At 36.2% G+C, this 18,393-nt stretch overlaps 1 protein-coding gene across 2 annotated transcripts in view; it reads left to right on the forward strand.

The window, feature by feature from the left end:
- The first annotated feature begins 4,845 nt into the window (after positions 1–4,845).
- The window catches only part of Dthd1 (death domain containing 1), a 62,430-nt gene continuing 48,882 nt past the window's right edge, over positions 4,846–18,393 (forward strand). The window contains exons 1-5 of one of the 2 annotated variants that reach the window (XM_048784309.1): positions 4,846–5,257; positions 7,157–7,769; positions 11,620–11,947; positions 14,372–14,551; positions 15,623–15,867. In XM_048784309.1, coding sequence (XP_048640266.1) covers positions 4,987–5,257; positions 7,157–7,769; positions 11,620–11,947; positions 14,372–14,551; positions 15,623–15,867 — 1,637 coding nt within the window. In that variant the 5' untranslated portion in view covers positions 4,846–4,986. The remainder of the gene's footprint in view (positions 5,258–7,156; positions 7,770–11,619; positions 11,948–14,371; positions 14,552–15,622; positions 15,868–18,393) is intronic. The other variant, XM_048784310.1, reaches the window with a different exon arrangement.

Here is an 18,393-nt window from a genome sequence, read left to right on the forward strand (position 1 = left end):
AAGGTCCTACGCAATTTGGTGAGACTCTGTCTCAAAATAAAAAATAAATAAAGGACGGGGAACTTAGCTGAGTGGTAAAGTCCCCCTGGAATCAATCCTCAGTACAAAAAAAATTTTTTTTTCTGTAACCATATTTGAATTTCTGAGAGTTATTTCTCATTGGTTGGATGTTTCCTTTTTAAGAAAATTTCTTGTTTTATGGATACATTTTCTGGTCTTATCCTAGATTCTGAAATGTATGTATTTTAACTGCTGAAAGTAGTAATTATAAATGTGTTTGGTGTTTTATTCTCTTCCGTGTGTCGTCTTTGTTTGTTTTTTCCAAGTCCTTTATTCAGGTTTGTTAGCTTTAGTCTTTAACTTTGTGCTGGAGTCGTATTCAAATGTCTGGCCTCTTGAGCTGTCACGCCATACTTAAAGGTGAGGCATGAGGAACATTGTTTAGAAACTCTGCATACATGAGACTCATGAGTAGGAGCTTCATAGTGGAAAGGTTGGCAGGGACAGGGCAGACTGTGAGGGGTTGGGAATTGGGGGAGGGACACTAAATGATTCACTACCAGTTAGTTAGAGTGTTTGGTTACTCCAGAGAGGAAGCCTTCAATTTTATGCCTAGGATGTTATGCTTGTCAGCCCGTGTTCTTACTTAGGGCTAAGCTGAAGAGCAGAGGGGAAACTCATTAGACTCAGAAGGCTACAACAAGAGGATCACCAAGTTCAAGGCCAATCTGGGCAACTTGGCAAGACCCTGCCTCAAAATTTAAAAAAAAAAAAAGATAAAAGGGCTAAAGATATGGCTTATTGGTAAAGTACCCCTGGGTTCAAGTTTCAATACCAGTAAAACAAATAAATACATAGGTAAATAAATAAACTTTGAAAAATAAAATTATCGATATAATCCTTATAGTTAACATGGTACTTCCATTCCTTTCTCCACTCAGCCTAAGCCATGGACCTTTCTGCTGCTATTTCTTCATAGAGAAAATCTCAGAGCTTCAATGCGTGGTAGAGAGTTGCCTAGCTATTTGGGACAGAGGAGAGGGACATAGAAATCTACTGCTCCCAAAACCAGTCACAAGGAAAACTTCTGTTTATAGCTTCAAGTTCACTTTCACATTCAGAGTTGGTAGGTGTGTCCAAATGCTGGAATCTTCTGAGGTTCTGACAAGAACTGTTTCCCCTCCTCATCATTTACATGCGTAGATGTCAACTGTCCTTGTTGACCAAATCACTTATCACTTGTCTGATACTTTCAATCTTCTAGGAGTTTGTTGATACCTTTGTCACCCATTCTCTTTATTTGGAGTTTATATATTGTTTTCTATATTGTTTACATATTTTTCATTGGTATCTTAGAAGGAAGCAGTTAAAATACATGCATTTGAACCAGAAATGTTAGCTTTGATTTTTACCATTTGTTCCTTTAAAACACTTAACAATTGGTAAGCACTTTGAAAATTCTTATATTTCATTTGTATTTTTCCAGTGCACTAAGTTATTGGGGGAGAGCAAAAGCAAGACAACATTTTTAAAATTTCCTTTTCCTTCTCCTTTTACCCTTCTTCCAGTTGTATGAGACTGTCTTCAACAGACACAAGATGGGCACTCAATGGCTGATTGCACAAAATCTTTGATGCAGCCAACTACAGAAAAAAAGACAACATCAGATAATAGAACTAATAATGTGGAGTCATAATCACAAGCATTCATAACTCTATTACATTGGACCTACCCACTAGTATTTACCACAAAATCCATAGAAAACAGCACACTTTATTAGGCCCCCAAATTTTATTGTTCTCATCTCCAACAGGATTAATAGGTGGTCAGGTCTACTTCAGAGCCTTATTTCCTCAGATTGCAAAGGAGAGACTATCCTGCCTACCTAAATTTTATCTTTAGCACATTTTGGTGCTTTTGATGTGAAGAAATGTTATTGTTCTTTCAACCACGTAATATTTCGAATGAGTTCAAGACTGCTAACATCTTAAAGTCAGTAAATGCACAGGATTTTCAGTAAGAAAGTAAAAGGAATCATAACTAGTAGTGACAGTGAAGATGCTAATCAAATGCTAAAACCATCCAGATGAACTTGTGCAGTTAACTCGAAAAATGTCAGTTCTTCCTGTGGTTAGTGACATCAACTAATTGAAAACAAGATGCAGGAACATGCAGATGCTTGTTTTAACAAGTCAAAACAGTGTGGCTTGTGGTAGGTCTCATTTTGTAAATATTACTTGTTCTTATGAAGCTAAACTGAGAACAAGTTGAGGCTTGAGGACAGCAAACATTATTGAGTCTGAGAAGAAAGGTTGTTAGTTTTTGTTCCTTCTTTATTTTTTCCCCCTCCCTGAGAAAGGATTTTCTCACAAGTCTATGAGGAAATTAATGTAGATTGGTCCAGTGACCTGGCATTTCTTTATCAGTTTCATTCAACACTTAAACATAGACATGGTATAAATTCTTTGATGTTTTCTACTTCCAGGAATTCATTCATCACCTATTTACTGATGATATTCTGCAATCTGTATACGGGGTAAAAATGGGAGTTCATAACCCACTTGAATCTAAAGTATGAAATATGATATGTCAAGAGCTATGTAATGTTTTGAACAACCAATAAATAAATAAATGTAAGTACCAAATGAAAAAAAATATGTAAATTCTGACTTTTCATCTAATAGCACATTCTAAAGGATTGTTCTGAATTATATGAATCTCTACAAATCCAAAGTTAATCAGATTATCTGCCCACCAATCCCAATGTTCCTCCTAAATCCCTGAATGGGTTTACAATCTATGAAGCTCCCTAAACTGAAAATTTTAGTTATATGCCACTACCAAGCACAATTATTTTATCAGTGATCTAGAAGTATTTCTAAAATAAGTGAATGGAGGGATTCTCAATGCTTTTTATTCCTCTCCTTCAACCTGACAGTTGAAAATTCTATCCACTCCACTTAAAGTTCCTCGTAAGGTATCTCCTTCTCCTTTCTGCAGGTCCTCAAGCCTCCCCATTCTTGTGTCTCTGACATCTAAGCCATCTGCATCCCTGCAGCACAGATTTGGTCACATTGTAGATTCATTTGAAAATATTTCCTCTCTTCTGTGTGCAAAATAAAATTCTAACTTCCCTTCCTGACTCTCTGCCCTTCTTCTTGCTACTTTGCCTGATCCATGAACAGAACTTTCCTCTAAAGCCTCACTTTGCCTTCTGTGAGCCCGCTCTGGGGTTTTCTGCACCCGAGCCTTGATCACATTGTCTCCTGGGTTGCAGTGTCCCTTCCCTGTGTTCTCTTAAGTGACCCAATCCTGTTCATCCTTTAGCTCCTAATTCAAACATCTAAGCCTCTAATCAAAATTAATTTTTTACTCCTAAAGTTTTTGTTCATACTTCTGTCCTAGTTCTCAACAATCTAAGCTGTATTTTAATACTCTGTTCATGCAGTTGTCTCTCTCTCTCTGAAGTCCCCAAAGCACTTAAATAGTGCTTGGCCCTCTGTAAATGCAGTGGAAAGTTTTCAGAATTGGCACCAAATTAAAGCCATATGTACATTATTTTGGGAATTACACATATGTTTCAGGAGTTAGAGAAAATAAACTAAAATGGAATCAGAAAGTCTTTAATACTGAGAAGAGCCTGAAAATATTTTTAAAACGTGATCCATGATGTGATATGGACTCATATTTCAAAAAAGGGTTTCTTTCACAAGGAACAGAGGGTCACTGCAAAACAAGATGGTCAGCAGAGACTCTCTCCTGGAGCCAAGAGTCCCCACACTGCTCCTCAACTCCCCCTTTAGATTCTCAGGCCCAGACCTGTGGCTTTCTTTCTTGTCTTTATTCCCTGGGCTTCTTTTCCCATCTAGTCTTCCAGGTGTCATGAGTGTAGCTCGAAGAGCCCCAGTGCTAAAGTTGAGATAATGTGCTGCCCGTGGGAGGGAAGCACTCCAGGTCCCTTTTGGAAAGCTTTCATTCCACTCCAGTACATCTGAGGGAACAAATGTACCACCCTATACCTTTGGTGTGTGCCCTCCCTTCTTCAGGGAGCAAAAGGGTTGGAGAGCCAGAAGCAGCCTGTTCTGGTGTACACTCCCGGGGGGCCCTTCATGGAGTCCTGTACTGCAGTCGCCCCATGTGTAATGGGCTCACAGAGCGGGCAGCAGGGTTGAGAGTTTGCAGTGGCTGTATTTTTTAATTATATATGGCAAAAACTCCTTGCTCATTCAGAGAAAGCCACTCTTCAGGTTTGCTCTCTTTTATTGAGAAGGTATTTTCCAATTAGAGGGAAATTATCAAGGAGTAAGAAGGCCAAGTTCCTATCTCCATCTAGCTGCCAACTTACCATATAAAAGAGAACTAATTATACTTACCTAAACAACGGCAGTAGGATCTGCTCCAGTAGAAGAATCTTTTTTCTTTGAACTCTTTACTATAAAAACACTATACATATATACTAATCAGTAAATTGTAAGGACCCCCATGTGTAACTATATCCAGTTTTGACAACTATCAATTTTTATAGCTGATCTTATTTTATCTATATCCCATTCCTATACTTTGTTTTGAAACAAACCGGACATCATATTTTTTTTTCATTCACAAGTATTTTTAAGAATGCATATTGCCAGTTCTGGAATCCATATTTTGTTGTGTCAAAGCTGAAAAGGATTTGGGCTTCATTAGTGTGTTGAATTTGCAAAAGCGAGCTGAAGAGTTGGGTTGTGTGAACTAGCTGTATCCCCGTGATTAATCTATTCTGTACACAAGAGCAAGGGGTTTGGGAACGCCCCTCCTTTGGTCACCTAGTAACTTTTCACTAGTCAACAACAAGCTGAATAAGCTATTATGTTGCAGGAAAGTGCTTGGCTAGCTGACTTGGATCTTGTCCTAGATTTTAGAAGAAATAACCATCACCAGGTTTGAATTAGCTAAACCTTTAGGCTTTGCTGGCAGGAAAGAGGCATATTATTTTTGGAGCATAAAATGGAGACAGAAGACTTGGGCTCAGGTAAACTAGGCCAAATATTGAAGCAGATTTGGAGACAAAACCAAATGCTAAAACAGGCACTCCTGGGTGATGACCTTTGTGAGGGGCCTGGGGCGGCCACCTGGATGGCCACAGTGGTCTTTCTGGGTCAGGAACTCAGTGGGGCTCTTCACCAACTGTTGGAGCACACTGCAGGGACCCTGTGTTCCACCTGCCAGCAGCTGTATGTGCTGCTTGACAAGGAGAACGCATGTATCTGGAGGCAAGGTAAGTATCTTTTTGATTTATTCCTTTCTCTAAGAAATATTGATAGGACACTATCTAAGAGATGCTACAAGCAGACTAACAAGCCTATGGTAGAGTCTCTGTTTATAAGGGACTGGCAATAGAATAGGGGCAGTATGGTAAGACAAATGCACAATAATGCAAGGAAGTGGCAAGTTGGTCCCACTGGAGATAAAAGACTGAAGTCTTATCTCTTTGGAATCAGACAGGATCCTATTTTTAGGTGATGAATTTAGAATTTTTCCAGAAAAAAAAGACCCAAAAAACAAAACATGATATTTGAAATGAAACTTCAGTAATGAATTGGAATTATGTAGTTAGAACCTCGAGAATCTTGAGGTATTATTAACTGGATATAAGGCTTAGAGGCCTAGTTTGGGGCAGAGAAAAGCAATTTTTCTATATTGGAATATAACATTCTATTTCTAGAGACATTTGAGCCAGGATCACTAATTACAAAAGCACTTGGAGGACTGGGGTGATGTGGGATAGGAAACTGGATCCCCCCACACCTATGGGGCAAGTTCTTGGGAACAGGCCCAGTTATAGATGCTGAAACATACAGTGAGGCATGAAAAATGTGGTATCTGATGAATACAATCTTAGACAATAGCAGTTACTCTACCCAAGAGTAGAGGTGGCATCCTGAAGTCCAGCTGTAAATAATAGTGTCAAGCTACAGGGGCAGTCTCAATCCATCAGGAAAGCAGGGTGAATATTACTAAGAAATTCAGTCTAAAGGACAAATAGTGAACATCAAAGAAATCTGCCAAAGGCAGCAGGGTCCAGGAGCTGTCAGCTGGAGCTCATGATGAGGTTTCCACTGTCTCTAGAGAACATCAAACATGATCTTAGGTAATGTCAAGACAAGTCTTCAGCTACCAGAAAACAGGGAGTCCAAAATAAAGACAGGGTCTCAGGTAAAAGACGAAGAATAGGTTGTCAGAACTGGAGCCCAAAGGTAAGCCCAGACTAGTGAAGGGATAATTTGGTGATGATTCTGAAAACATTGAGCTATGGACCCTTAAATCACAAATTCTTTAGTTCAGAATCGAATCCTAAAAACCGGTGAGATGCTAAGCCCACTAGAAGTCATCAGGTGACCTTTGTCATTTGCAAGAAGAGGGATGTGCAGATCAGAGACTGTTATGAAATGGGAATGGAGTGACGGATGGCATCAAATCAGGTCCTAACGAGGGTTTACACTGATGTAAAGAGGCTGGACTTCATTGAGCAGCCTTTGAACAGACACCATAGGTTCCTGTAGGCATAATAAGAGCTGCTCTTTGAACGACCAATTTGAAAATTTCTAATGACCACAAATCCAGTAGGAGAAATGGTATAAACCTAATCCTATTCTCATGGGAGAAAACAGCTCTTCCCCAATATATCAGCAGAAAAAAACACAGCTACAGCATTTCTGCTCTCCAAGCCTCATTTGGAGTGTTTAGCTAATTTTAGGCTCATCATTTTGAATGGGTAATTGTTTAACTGTAGTAACTTCAGAGGCAAAGGAACAAATCTCAAAATCACACAAAAAGAGGAATGATTGAGGGAGTAGCCAACTTCAGTTCTTACCCCACAGAAGGAGGTCATGGTATTTGTTTTCACAATTCAAAGCATTTTCTTGAGCAAGAAAGATCAAATGTACTTTTTCTATCATGTTTAAAAGTAGCTTGTTTCTAGTTCCTAGAAGTGTTTAAAGTGTCAGTTGTGCAAATCAGCCTTTCTTCAGGAGATTGGCTTAAGTACCCATTAAGGGTCTTGGTAGGTTTCTAAGATTTTCTTGCCTTATCTCATTGGAGAAGCATGATTTGGTTTAGTTTCGTACTTATTCTTTTGTGTGTGTGTGTGTGTGTGTGTGTGTGTGTGTGTGTGTAGAAATTATTGCTTTCATAGAATGCCTCATGAAAATGAAGGAGCATTTGGGGAATACTGCTCTGCTTCTAAAGAAAGAAGAAAAGGAGATGTGTAATTTATGCAGGATGCATGATGAACATACTCCACATCGGACAATGACCACCATTCATGACACCAAAGCAACAGACATTGCTGCAAGAGAGGAACTAAATGTCATAGAAACAGCTACTGTTTCTCCCACAAATGAGGAGGAAAGCCATTACACAAATCAGGTTCAGTTAAAAGAAAATAAAACACACATAAATTCTGAATTAGTGGAAAGAGAAAACAATGTGTCATTGAATGGAAATGTTACAGGGCAAGAAACGTCACAGAACACCATGTTCCCAGATAATGTAGAAAATGAAGATGATAAACAAATAGGACATGTGACTGCTGAGAACATAAATGGCAACAAGGAGGAGATTCATGACATAATCCAGATAACAAAAAGAGAAATTCAAGGGACCTCAGAAAACCAAAGAGAAGAGATTACCACATCCTCAACAACACGGGATATCTCCAGTAAACTTGTGAATAATCTTCCCATTGACTCAGACAGTCTAAAGCAAAAGAGTAGCATAATGGAAAAGGAGTAAGTAAACACAATGAGAGATGTGCCTTTCAATATCTACCTGTTTATGTGTTTTTGTAGTTAGGAAATGTCTTCGCCCATTTGGGTTGCTATAACAAAATAGCACCAAGTGGGACCTTTTAAACAACATAGTTCTGGAAGCAGAGAAGAGAGAGAAGGTGTTGGCATATCAGTGTGTAGTGAAGAATTTCTTGTTCATAGATGGCACCTTCTTGCTGTGTGTGCATATGGCGGAAGGGGTGGAAGTGTTTTTTGGGGCCTGTTTTATGAGGGCACTAATCCCATTCATCAGGATTCTATTTTCAGGACCTAAGCACCTTCCAGATGGCCCCACCTCTTAATGCCATTACCTTGGTTGTTAGGATTTCAACATATGAATTTTGAGAGAGCACAATCATCAGGACCATACCCACATATATGTTATTTATACATGAATACGATTTTACATTTCCATGTCATATCTCTGACACATATTATATATCAGTAATTCAGGTTAAATTCCCCCCTCAGAAATTGGTGTGGCTGCCATTACTTATATTATTTGTTTCTTACAGTTTTAGAAAACATATGTATTAAATGTTTCTTTAAAATAAGAAAGAATGAACTAGATGAGAAAGTAATAAAAACAATTGTTCAAATCATTACTTTTTGAATTGTAAGAAAAAAGTAGAAGATTGCAGAATGTTAAAAAAAATTAAAAGAACATTTTCTAGCCTCTTATTTATTTTTTTTGTGATTTCAAGAAAATCACCATAATTTTTTAACCTGGTTTTTAAATTTGATTCTGTATGTTCATGCCAATTTTATCTCCTTGGAAAAATTTCACAGTTCTCATGAGACTCTCTAAATGTCCATGATTTAAATAAAGGGAAAAAGATTTATGAATCTGATGTATTTTTATGAATTATATTCCCTTCCAAAATTGCAAGTATCCTTTGTCTATGTAGAACAAAATATCCACAAACCATAATTTCCCAGATAAACAATACCCCTAGAAGCAATAGGGACAGGGGGGGACCACTTGTTTTGGGAATTAGATAGACTTGATTTTTATTTTCTGTTTTATTACACACTATTTCTGTGACCCTGAGCAATTTGCTCCATTGTTGACCTCATTTTTCTTGTTTGTAGAAATAATATATATTTCCTGGGTATATTTGATAAGGTCAGAGGAGAAAATCATGGAAAGGGCCTAAGACCATGCCACTCTGTAGGTGTTGGTGCCCAGCTAAATGTTAGTGTGCTATTTCATTTCACCCTCAGCTGCCCTCACTTTCCCTGCCTCCTCCTCATTACCTCTCTTCACCTATCCCCTCCACATCACTGCTATGATGTATTGATTCTCTTTCAGATAAATTTACAGTACCATTTCCAGGATGACATCACTAACAGAGTCGGGGATCTTTGGCAAGTCAATATGCTCACATTGACCCTAGTTATCTATGAAATGAAGAGGTTCGGTTAGTTTTGCTGTGATGTCCCCACAGTCAGACTCTAATGAAGTGTATAGATGACTCGTTCAATATATGAAAGACTGCTGTGGTTTGTAAGAATTACTGTCCCTGCAAACCAACTGCAACAGTTTTTAGCATGTGGTTACCCATCTCAGTTGAGAAAAACATCAACACTTTATATCCTCACATTCAGAAATGACTCAAAACATCAGTTAGTGAGTCATAGGCCTGAACCACTCCCTCTAACACCTCCTTTAGGTGTTCCCCAGTTAGTGATTTCCTCTTTATGGCATCCAAATCAATTGTGCTTGGCTTGCATGTTTAAGAAGATGACTATTCATTCCAGTCTCCCAGGCTAGGAAGCCATCACACCACATAAAAATACATGTCATAAACAAAACCTTTCTCAGAATCTGCTGTAGTTCCTGTATGGTTACCTTTCCAGAAGAACCCTATCTTCTTCAGAGTAGCTGTCCTGGTGTGTACACAAAGGAGAAACAAGACTAGAATAAACCAACATGATTATTTTAGTGACTAGAGACTAGATAATATTTTATTAGGGTTGAGGAGAATGGGAAGCCTTTGTAGTTCTCCTCATCCTACTTCATCTGTTGATTGGGAACCATAGCTCTGGAAGAAGAGTGCATTGAGAGAGTGTCCAGACACGGAGATGGATTATTCCTGAAGTCACTGTACCCTCAATTGAACGATGTTCATTTTATGAATTAACTTCATCACTATCACTAGAGAATACTCTAGCAGACCAATGCTCTGTGTAATCTTTTGTTCCTTCTCACTTTATGAGTTCAGAATTATAAATATAAATAAATGACCCTCTCTGTAATATGAGCATCTTTTTTAGATTTCTGCATTTAAGTGCCCTTTAAAATTCTATATACCAATAATATCAGTATATATATTGGTACTGATACATACCAATATGTAATATATACTAATAAAATTCTATATACCAAACCCAGATAAGATTATTTTGTAACTGTAAAATATTGCTGTGCTATATATAGATCCTTTTATTTCTCTCTACCTTTGCTATGTTTCAATCATTTCCCTAGTACAAAATGACAAATAGAAGAAGAGGAGAAACTCAAGTTGGTAATTTTAATAGAGATCTAATAGTTACTGAATACCCAGCTTATGCTAATACATTACTATAAGAAGTTTAGATGTTTTGTCTCATTCAGTCTTCACAACACATTATTATGGATGAAGCAAACAGTACTTTGGAATCATTTGAGGAAGTGTAAGAGTTGAGTTTGAGTTATTGTGTTAAAGATGGATGGAGCCAATTATCGGTTCTAAAATTTACAACCTGTGAGATTTGTAGCAAGCTAAATTTTCTTTCTTTTCTTCCTTCCTTCTCCCTCTTTCCTTCTTTTCTTTCTTCCTTCTTTCCTTTCTTTCTTTCTTTTCAGCCTCCATCTCTATTTTGTGGTGGTAAGGATGGAACCCAGAGCCTCACATACACAAGGCAAGCACTCTACCGCTGAGCTACATCCCCAGCCCTGTGGTTAGATTTTCTAACCCTGATTCCTTGTCTGTAAAATGGTGATGATAGTAGTCCCCATCTGACACAATAGTTGTGAAGATTAATGATATTATGTAGACTTAAAACCTGGTCCACAGAAAACATTAAGTTTTAGCTATTTTAATAATAATTATTGATGTCTATGGTCATACAAATAGAAAGTGACTGATCTCAAATTTGAGTTTAAATCTATAAGGCTCTAAAAGTCTTTGGTAATTATAATAGTTAAAATGAGAAAAATATTGTCAAGTTAAGCTTTTGGAATGATTATTTGAGGATTGCAAACAATCTGTTCCTAATTACTACTGAATTCAATCTCTGAACCATTTTCAATCTTTCTAAAAAAATAGAGTTTACATCACTCTTTGATCTAGTGTGTTTATACAATTATAATACCTTGTACACAAGTACTCCCTTACCTTGTAATGTGGGAAACCATTTAGTAATTAGTTCTTGGTCTATCAAGAAGCATCAGCAATCTTCAAGTTCTTATTATGAAGTAAACGATACTAAGAAATAAATCAATCACATAAATAACAATAGTAGTCACATTAGTAGACAATAATTACGGCTAACATATAGTATAATGCCTTCTTTCAAATTACTTAATATATAATAGGTCACTTAACCCACAGTTTTCCTATAAGGTAGATATCATTTAATACTATTTTATAGTTAAGGAAACTGGCATAGACAGGTAGAGTACCTCTCCCAAGGTCACAGGTTTTATAAGGAGAACTGAGGTTCGTACCAAGGCAATATGCTCTGAGTTTGTGCCCTCTGCAGAAAGCTACAAAGTACATTTAAAAATAATAATAATTGGAAAAATGACATTCTGTTGTTTCTGCAGGTATCATATGCTGATAGAGGAGTCTGACCCCCAAGTGTCTTGCTACATTACAGCACCATCACGTGTCCTACAGCAGCTGGAGTGCCGGATAGTTAACAGCATGAGTTGCTTAATAGTGAGTGATAATGAAGAGCTGGTTAGCAATGTCATCTCCATTGAATGCTCAGATAAGGAAGAGAAAATTCCATTTCCAATATGCATTGCAATTCCATTTACTGCACGTTACAGGGGAAATTACAGAGATATCATGGTGAAAGTGTCTGACATAAACCTTCAATCAAGTTACCTAACCCCAAATTCACTAGAAGGAATGATAGGAAGTTACAAGGTCAGTAAATCCTTGGCTACATTTGAATTTGCTGTAGGGCAGACTAATAGATTGTATTGTAGATATAATGGCTCCATTGATAACAAAGGGTGGATAGGTTTGTGCCAATACATTTATACTTTTTTGCCATCTATAAAGATCAGAGAGCAGAAATGACTTGCCAATGTCAGGAATTGAGAACTTGGATCTAGGACTCAGCAAATGTTATTTTTTCACCTGAGAAACAAAAGTGACATCATAGTTTAATTAACTTCATGCTTTAGCCTAGCTTTAGAATAGCATATCTAATGTGTTGGACCCTGTCTAAATTTAAGAGTGTTAAAATCCCCATGTGTTAATGACTTTATTTTTATCATTCATGAGTTTTAAACTATGCAAAAAAGAAAAAATTGTGTGTGCAGGCTTGTGTGTGCCTCCCTTGACCTAGTAATTAAGTCTATAAATGGAATTCAGCCTGCACATAGAAGATAGTGTGCATGGTGGTCAGTATTGGGGAAGTGGGGGAAGATTGGTGGGGTTTGAAATCAGGTTTCTATACTTTCTGGCAGCATGAACTTGTGTAAATTAAAAACTCTTTCTATGACTTAGTTTCTTCATCTGAAAAATGAACATGATAATAGTGTCCACCTGATAAGACTGTAAGTATTAAGTAGACAACACATTTATGAGCCTAAGAGGAAACCTACAAATACATGCTAGTTGTTAATAAATTGTCATTTTTCATTATTGATTCTACTGTAATAAATCTGAAACTCTCTATGATCACAAATTCATACATTGCAAAGAAAGAATATACACAATTATTAAATTTAGTACTGTAGAATTGATGGGGACTAATATTTGAGGTTCTTTTTAACCTATTAAAATATTTGTCTTTTCCACCTTTATGTAAGTGGAAAAGACAGAGCGTGGGGAATACATGTCAAAAATCTTTATAACACATCTCTACATTTTCTGGTTTTGGTTTTTCCAAACTACAAACAAGATTATGCAATTGAATAAGCAAACAAAGCCTATTCTAATCACCCTTTCCAACTCATTCAACTAATTCATTTTATATTTAGTCGAGCAAGTCATTAAGTATGAAAGTCTGATCCACACTGCCCTTTATTAGACTTTTTAGTCTGGCCAGTTTGCGTGACTGCCACAGTAAAGTAAAATCTGCTCCCAGCATGTGGGCTTTCCACAAAATGAGTTTGAAATTTGCTCAGTAAATGGATGATCAAAGCAAAAGAAAAAGAGAATCATTGTCTACCATGAAAAATAAAACCGTATACTTTTCCTCTTACAGTATTCTGATGGTAGTTATCCCTAGTTTTAGCTCAAGAAAACTTAAATCCTGGATTCTTTCCAGTTTTTTCTGTGGGTCCTATGACATTTAAAAATTCTAATTCCTAAAAACCCTTTTTGTTGTCCAGTGTCTGCCAAATGTGTTCTCCTGGTTTCCAGGAGACTTTTCTTGCCTGTTTCTCACTATTTTCCCTCTGGCCAGTTGAGAACATTCATGCCTTGAATTTTCCCAACAATGAATTCATGCAGTGATATTGTGAAATCTCCTCCTTAGTCAGCTTTCAAATGATAGATTATTTTCCATTGTGATTGTCCTTGAAATGTTTGTGTGTGTGTGTGCATGATTATCCACTCATGCTAGGGCAGAGTCCGGCTGGTGTTTGGGGAAGCATGAATACACCGAATTACATCTAAGTCTGCCTCCTCATTTTAAGCTTTGGTGATTACATGAGGAGGTCATTTCGTTTTCATTTATGTACTCAGTTCTCTTTTGTGTGATATAAAAAGCTTGAATATGTGCCTGCATATATGATTACACATTTGAATGTCACTACATAAAAAAGAAACGCAAATGTATCTTTCTGCAGTCATCTGCTCCCACTACATGAAGAGAAATAGAGAAAATGACTTAATTTTGGCATCCTAAAAGATTCTGAGCTGTCAGAAGGATGAATTTGCTAACAGTACAGGTGCTCCAGCATTTGAATAAACTACCCAAATAATGAAATTCTACTCCTCAGAATTCCCTAAGACAGGGCTGAATGTTCTGAATAAAAAAAGACTAGTATTTAAAATCCATTCTAGCTAAAGGAGTCTAGAATTCCAGAAGCAATTAATATTTGCGAGAACACTGAATATGATCGCCTATCATACATGTACATTTGGGAGGATCTAATTTTAAAAATACATGGACTTTTCTTTTTTGTGTGTCATGCAATCTGAATTTGAGAAGCTTTTAGTTAGCTGTTTCTACTTTATCTCACAGAAGAACCCATTTTCAGTTAATTGGATCATTCCAAATCCTGGTAATCATATTGACAACATATGGGTTTTTCTGAGAGTTCACAGAGTGTGGACAGCGTGTACTTCCCCAGACAGTGATATAGCTTGTTTTAATATCTGTAATCCACACAGGGAACCTGCGCGGCCGTGAGAGCTTACAAGTTGGGTATATTTTCAGTTGTGTCTTGTTTAAAGAGAGAGTCCTTTACAGTAACAAAAAAAGGCCTCACTGTGAAGTCAAGCGTGGATTCCCGAATATCCTTGAGTTACCCCCCAGGAGTTTTCAGCTCATCGGTGCTGGTACAATTAAAGGTAAATATGAGAAATCAATTAGCTCCTTCTCCTGGCTCTGCTGGCCCTAAAGATGAACAAGATGCAAATATTTCGTGTAACAGTAAACGGGTTTTTCTTTTGTGCTTGTTATGGATTAGCATGCAGCGATATCAGCGAAGATGATGATTTTGAGCATGTAGAGTTTCACTCCCAAACAAATCCATGCTTTGTTTGAAAGGCCTTCCCAGCTGGTATTTTGCACTGTCTTGTTTATTATATTTATTATCAAACACAATGTTGAGTATATATGAAACAATTGATGACAGATTTGTGGACATTTACATAACTCAAGATTTGCATCTGAGAGTATGACAAAAATAGCTAATCAATTAAAATATTTATTATTATGACTGTTTGATTTTACTTAATTATGAAACATTAGCCTTTTTTGAATCAGGATTTAACATATGCAAAAACCATTTTCAAAGAGTATAATGATATATCAGTGTCACTTTTTGAATATTTATTTCTTCAAATAATATTCCCTATTTTTCCAGGCTCAACTTATGCCCATATTTCTCCCAATTATCATCCTAAGTGCTAAGTGAAGCAGAAAGATTGGAGAAAAAACATAATATGAATATTTTATTCATATTCTCCATAAATTTTGAAATTTTGGCATTATGTTATCTATTTTTATTATTAACCATTTTTATATGAGAAGGAAACACTTAAGTAAATATAGTCTTGTTTTCCTAGTTTCTAAAGATCACTTGATTTAACAATAGTTATAATTAGAAATTATATAAAATGTCTCTTTTGTTTTCTAGGTCATTTTGTTGCCTACAATTTAGAGTGCTCCTTAGTTATTTATAACACAGGACAGGGAAGCCAGATTTCAGAAAGACTTTGTAAACAGGGATCCAGAGGCTGTTCTGTAATATAAACAGTGTTGTTACCAGTCCACAGTGGACACAGTAATTCATAAAGATATGTCCTGTCAAATTTTAAGAAAATGGCTTAGGAATTATATTCTGCAATATTTGCTAATGTTTTATATATTTTGCTTTTAAAATATAGAAATGTAAACAGTGTTTTTCCTTTGTTTAGATCCAACCAGTGGACCCATCTCTGATTGCATATTTAAAAGCACAGCAAGAAGCTTCCTACTCAGTACTGTCCACAAGTCCTCTGATTCATGTTCAGCACCCATCAACACATCCTTTCCAGAAGCCCGTTACTGTATTCCTACCTTGTTTTCCACACCAAGATAAGAAGAATCTTGTGTCGGAAAAAGATCATAAAAGAGCAATTACTGCCAAAACAAACAGGATCACACATCTATATGTCTACCGGTGAGTAAGACCCCACTGTTGCTCACTGATAAAATGGTAAGCAAAGAAACTTAAATGATTAAACACTGTAACAAAATGTCTTCTATTTAGAGATCAGTATTGAAATATTATGAAATAACTTTAATTTAGAGATAAAATATTATTGATCTACTAAAGGAAATAAAAATTTTAGTTCTAATGAACCCAAAGTAGGTTATTCAATGATTGATATAAAAAAAGATCAAATGAATGCTTCCTTTCAAAAACTTATGATGAATTACAAAGATGTGGCATACTGTTATAATTATTGTATTTAAAAAAAAATCTTCTTGGGGCTGGGGATGTGGCTCAAGCGGTAGCGCGCTCGCCTGGCATGCGTGCAGCCTGGGTTCGATCCTCAGCACCACATACAAAGAAAGATGTTGTGTCCGCCGAAAACTAAAAAATAAATATTAAAAAAAAATTCTCTTTCTCTCTCACTCTCTCTTTAAAAAAAAAAAAATAAATAAATAAAATCTTCTGTTAGTGTAAGGAAAAAAAATAACCTGACTTTTTAAAAGAAAAGTTAAATTTGAATTAATATTTACCCTATAGATAAATCTATCTGTAGGTATATTCTTTCCCCAGTTTAATTGCTTAAACAAAATCTCCACCAATAAGTCAAATACACGTGTTAAGCTATCACCAAGAAAGAAAATACTAACAACAAATATAATATACTAATTAATAGCAAACTTGATCTTATTTCCTATCTTTTCATTGAATATTTATCCTTTTGTTTCTAACAGAAAAGGCAGAGAGAGACTTTTCTCTTCTTTAGTTGTGAAGGAAATTTTTTTTTTCTTTTAAAAACTAAAAAATGGCTGCAGAAACTTACTTGAAACAAAAACTACTTTTAATTGGGGGGCTACTATGTGCCAAATTGATTATGTACATTATGTCGTACAATCTTATTTTATTGATGAGAAGACTTAAACTCAATGACATTAAGAACTCATACAAGTGCCCTAACAAGTGGGTAATCTTGACCTGGACTCACATATCTCCATTTCCAATCATGCCTTTTATGTAGCTATCATCCCTTTGGTTTGGGGCTAGCAAGGTTAGAAAGAAAGGGGTAGATTGTTTGTTCTTTGCTAAAATGTGTGCAGTTTAGAAAGCAGGCAGCAGTAAAACGTTGGAATGTGGCTGGGGGAAGCAATCAAGAGGACTCTGGTGTGAAGTATCTAGTGATATGTCTTTTGCTACCAAAATTATATAGATTGTGTATAACCCAAGTGGTAATTTAGTTAGTGCATGTTCCTGCATATCGTGCTAAAGTGAGACTTTTAATCAGAAGAATTTTGGAGATTCCAGTTTAAAATATAGTGGTCTTAAAGATTGAACTTTATTCTCCTCCAACATTAATGTCTATACTTATATTTTTTAAAAAGATAAGAGTTTAAACAACCTTAAAAATGGATTGTAGTTGATTGGTAACCTATTGCCAGAATCTAGTAAGTGTTTTTACTATTTATAGAGTGTATAGTAAGAATTAATACAAATAACTTGTGATTACCATGTACTTTACATTACAAAACAAAGCAACTCCATTGGCCTGAAAGATAACAGGAAAAACCATGTGTGTCTATATTTTCTGATTTATATATATCAAAGTGAACACAAATTTACCTCTATAATCCATAAATACCATCCTTTATTCATTAATTATTCTTTTTAAAGCATTATAGTTATAAGTAGTGCTTGTATTCATTTTGACAAAATCATACATGCTTGGAATTTTATCTTATTCCCCTTCCTCCCCCCTTTCCATGCTCTCCTCTCTCCTCCTTTCTCCTTCCTCTACCCTACTGGTCTTCTTTTTGCATGTTTATTTATTTTTCATTGATACTTTTACCTATAGATAAGATGAAATTCCCTGTGATATATTCATATTTGTATATAACATAATTTTATTAAATTCATTCCACTTTTCCTCCCCTTTCTTGTCCCCCTTCCTTCTATGCTCTCAATCTCCTTCTGTTCCACTGATCTTCCCTATATTCTGGTGGTATTCCATCCCTGCTCCACACTTTCTCTACTTTGTTCTCTTTGTTCTGCTCTAGCTTCTACGTATGAGAGGAAACATATGACACTTGATTTTTTTTGTCTGGTTTATTTCACTTAGCATGATGTTCTCCAGTTCCATGCATTTACTGGCAAACCCCATAATTACTTTCTTTATTATAGCTAAGTAAAATTCATATATACTCTGGAGTTATATATATATATAACTCCAATATATATATATATATTATATATATATTATATAAAACTAATAGATATAATATATATGGCTATTATATATTGATATGGCATTATTGTTATTGCAGGTTGATTTTGGTACTTTTGGATAAACACCAAGGAGTGAGATAGCTAGGTCATACGGTGACTCCATTTTTAGTTTTTTGAGGAATCTCCATACTACTTGCCAGAGTAGTAGTTGTACTAATTTGCAGTCCCACCAATAATGAATGAGTGTACACTTCCCCCCCCCCCCCCCCACCC

This window comes from Marmota marmota, unplaced genomic scaffold (assembly GCF_001458135.2).
Source record: "Marmota marmota marmota unplaced genomic scaffold, marMar, whole genome shotgun sequence".
Classification (NCBI taxonomy): Eukaryota; Metazoa; Chordata; class Mammalia; order Rodentia; family Sciuridae; genus Marmota; species Marmota marmota.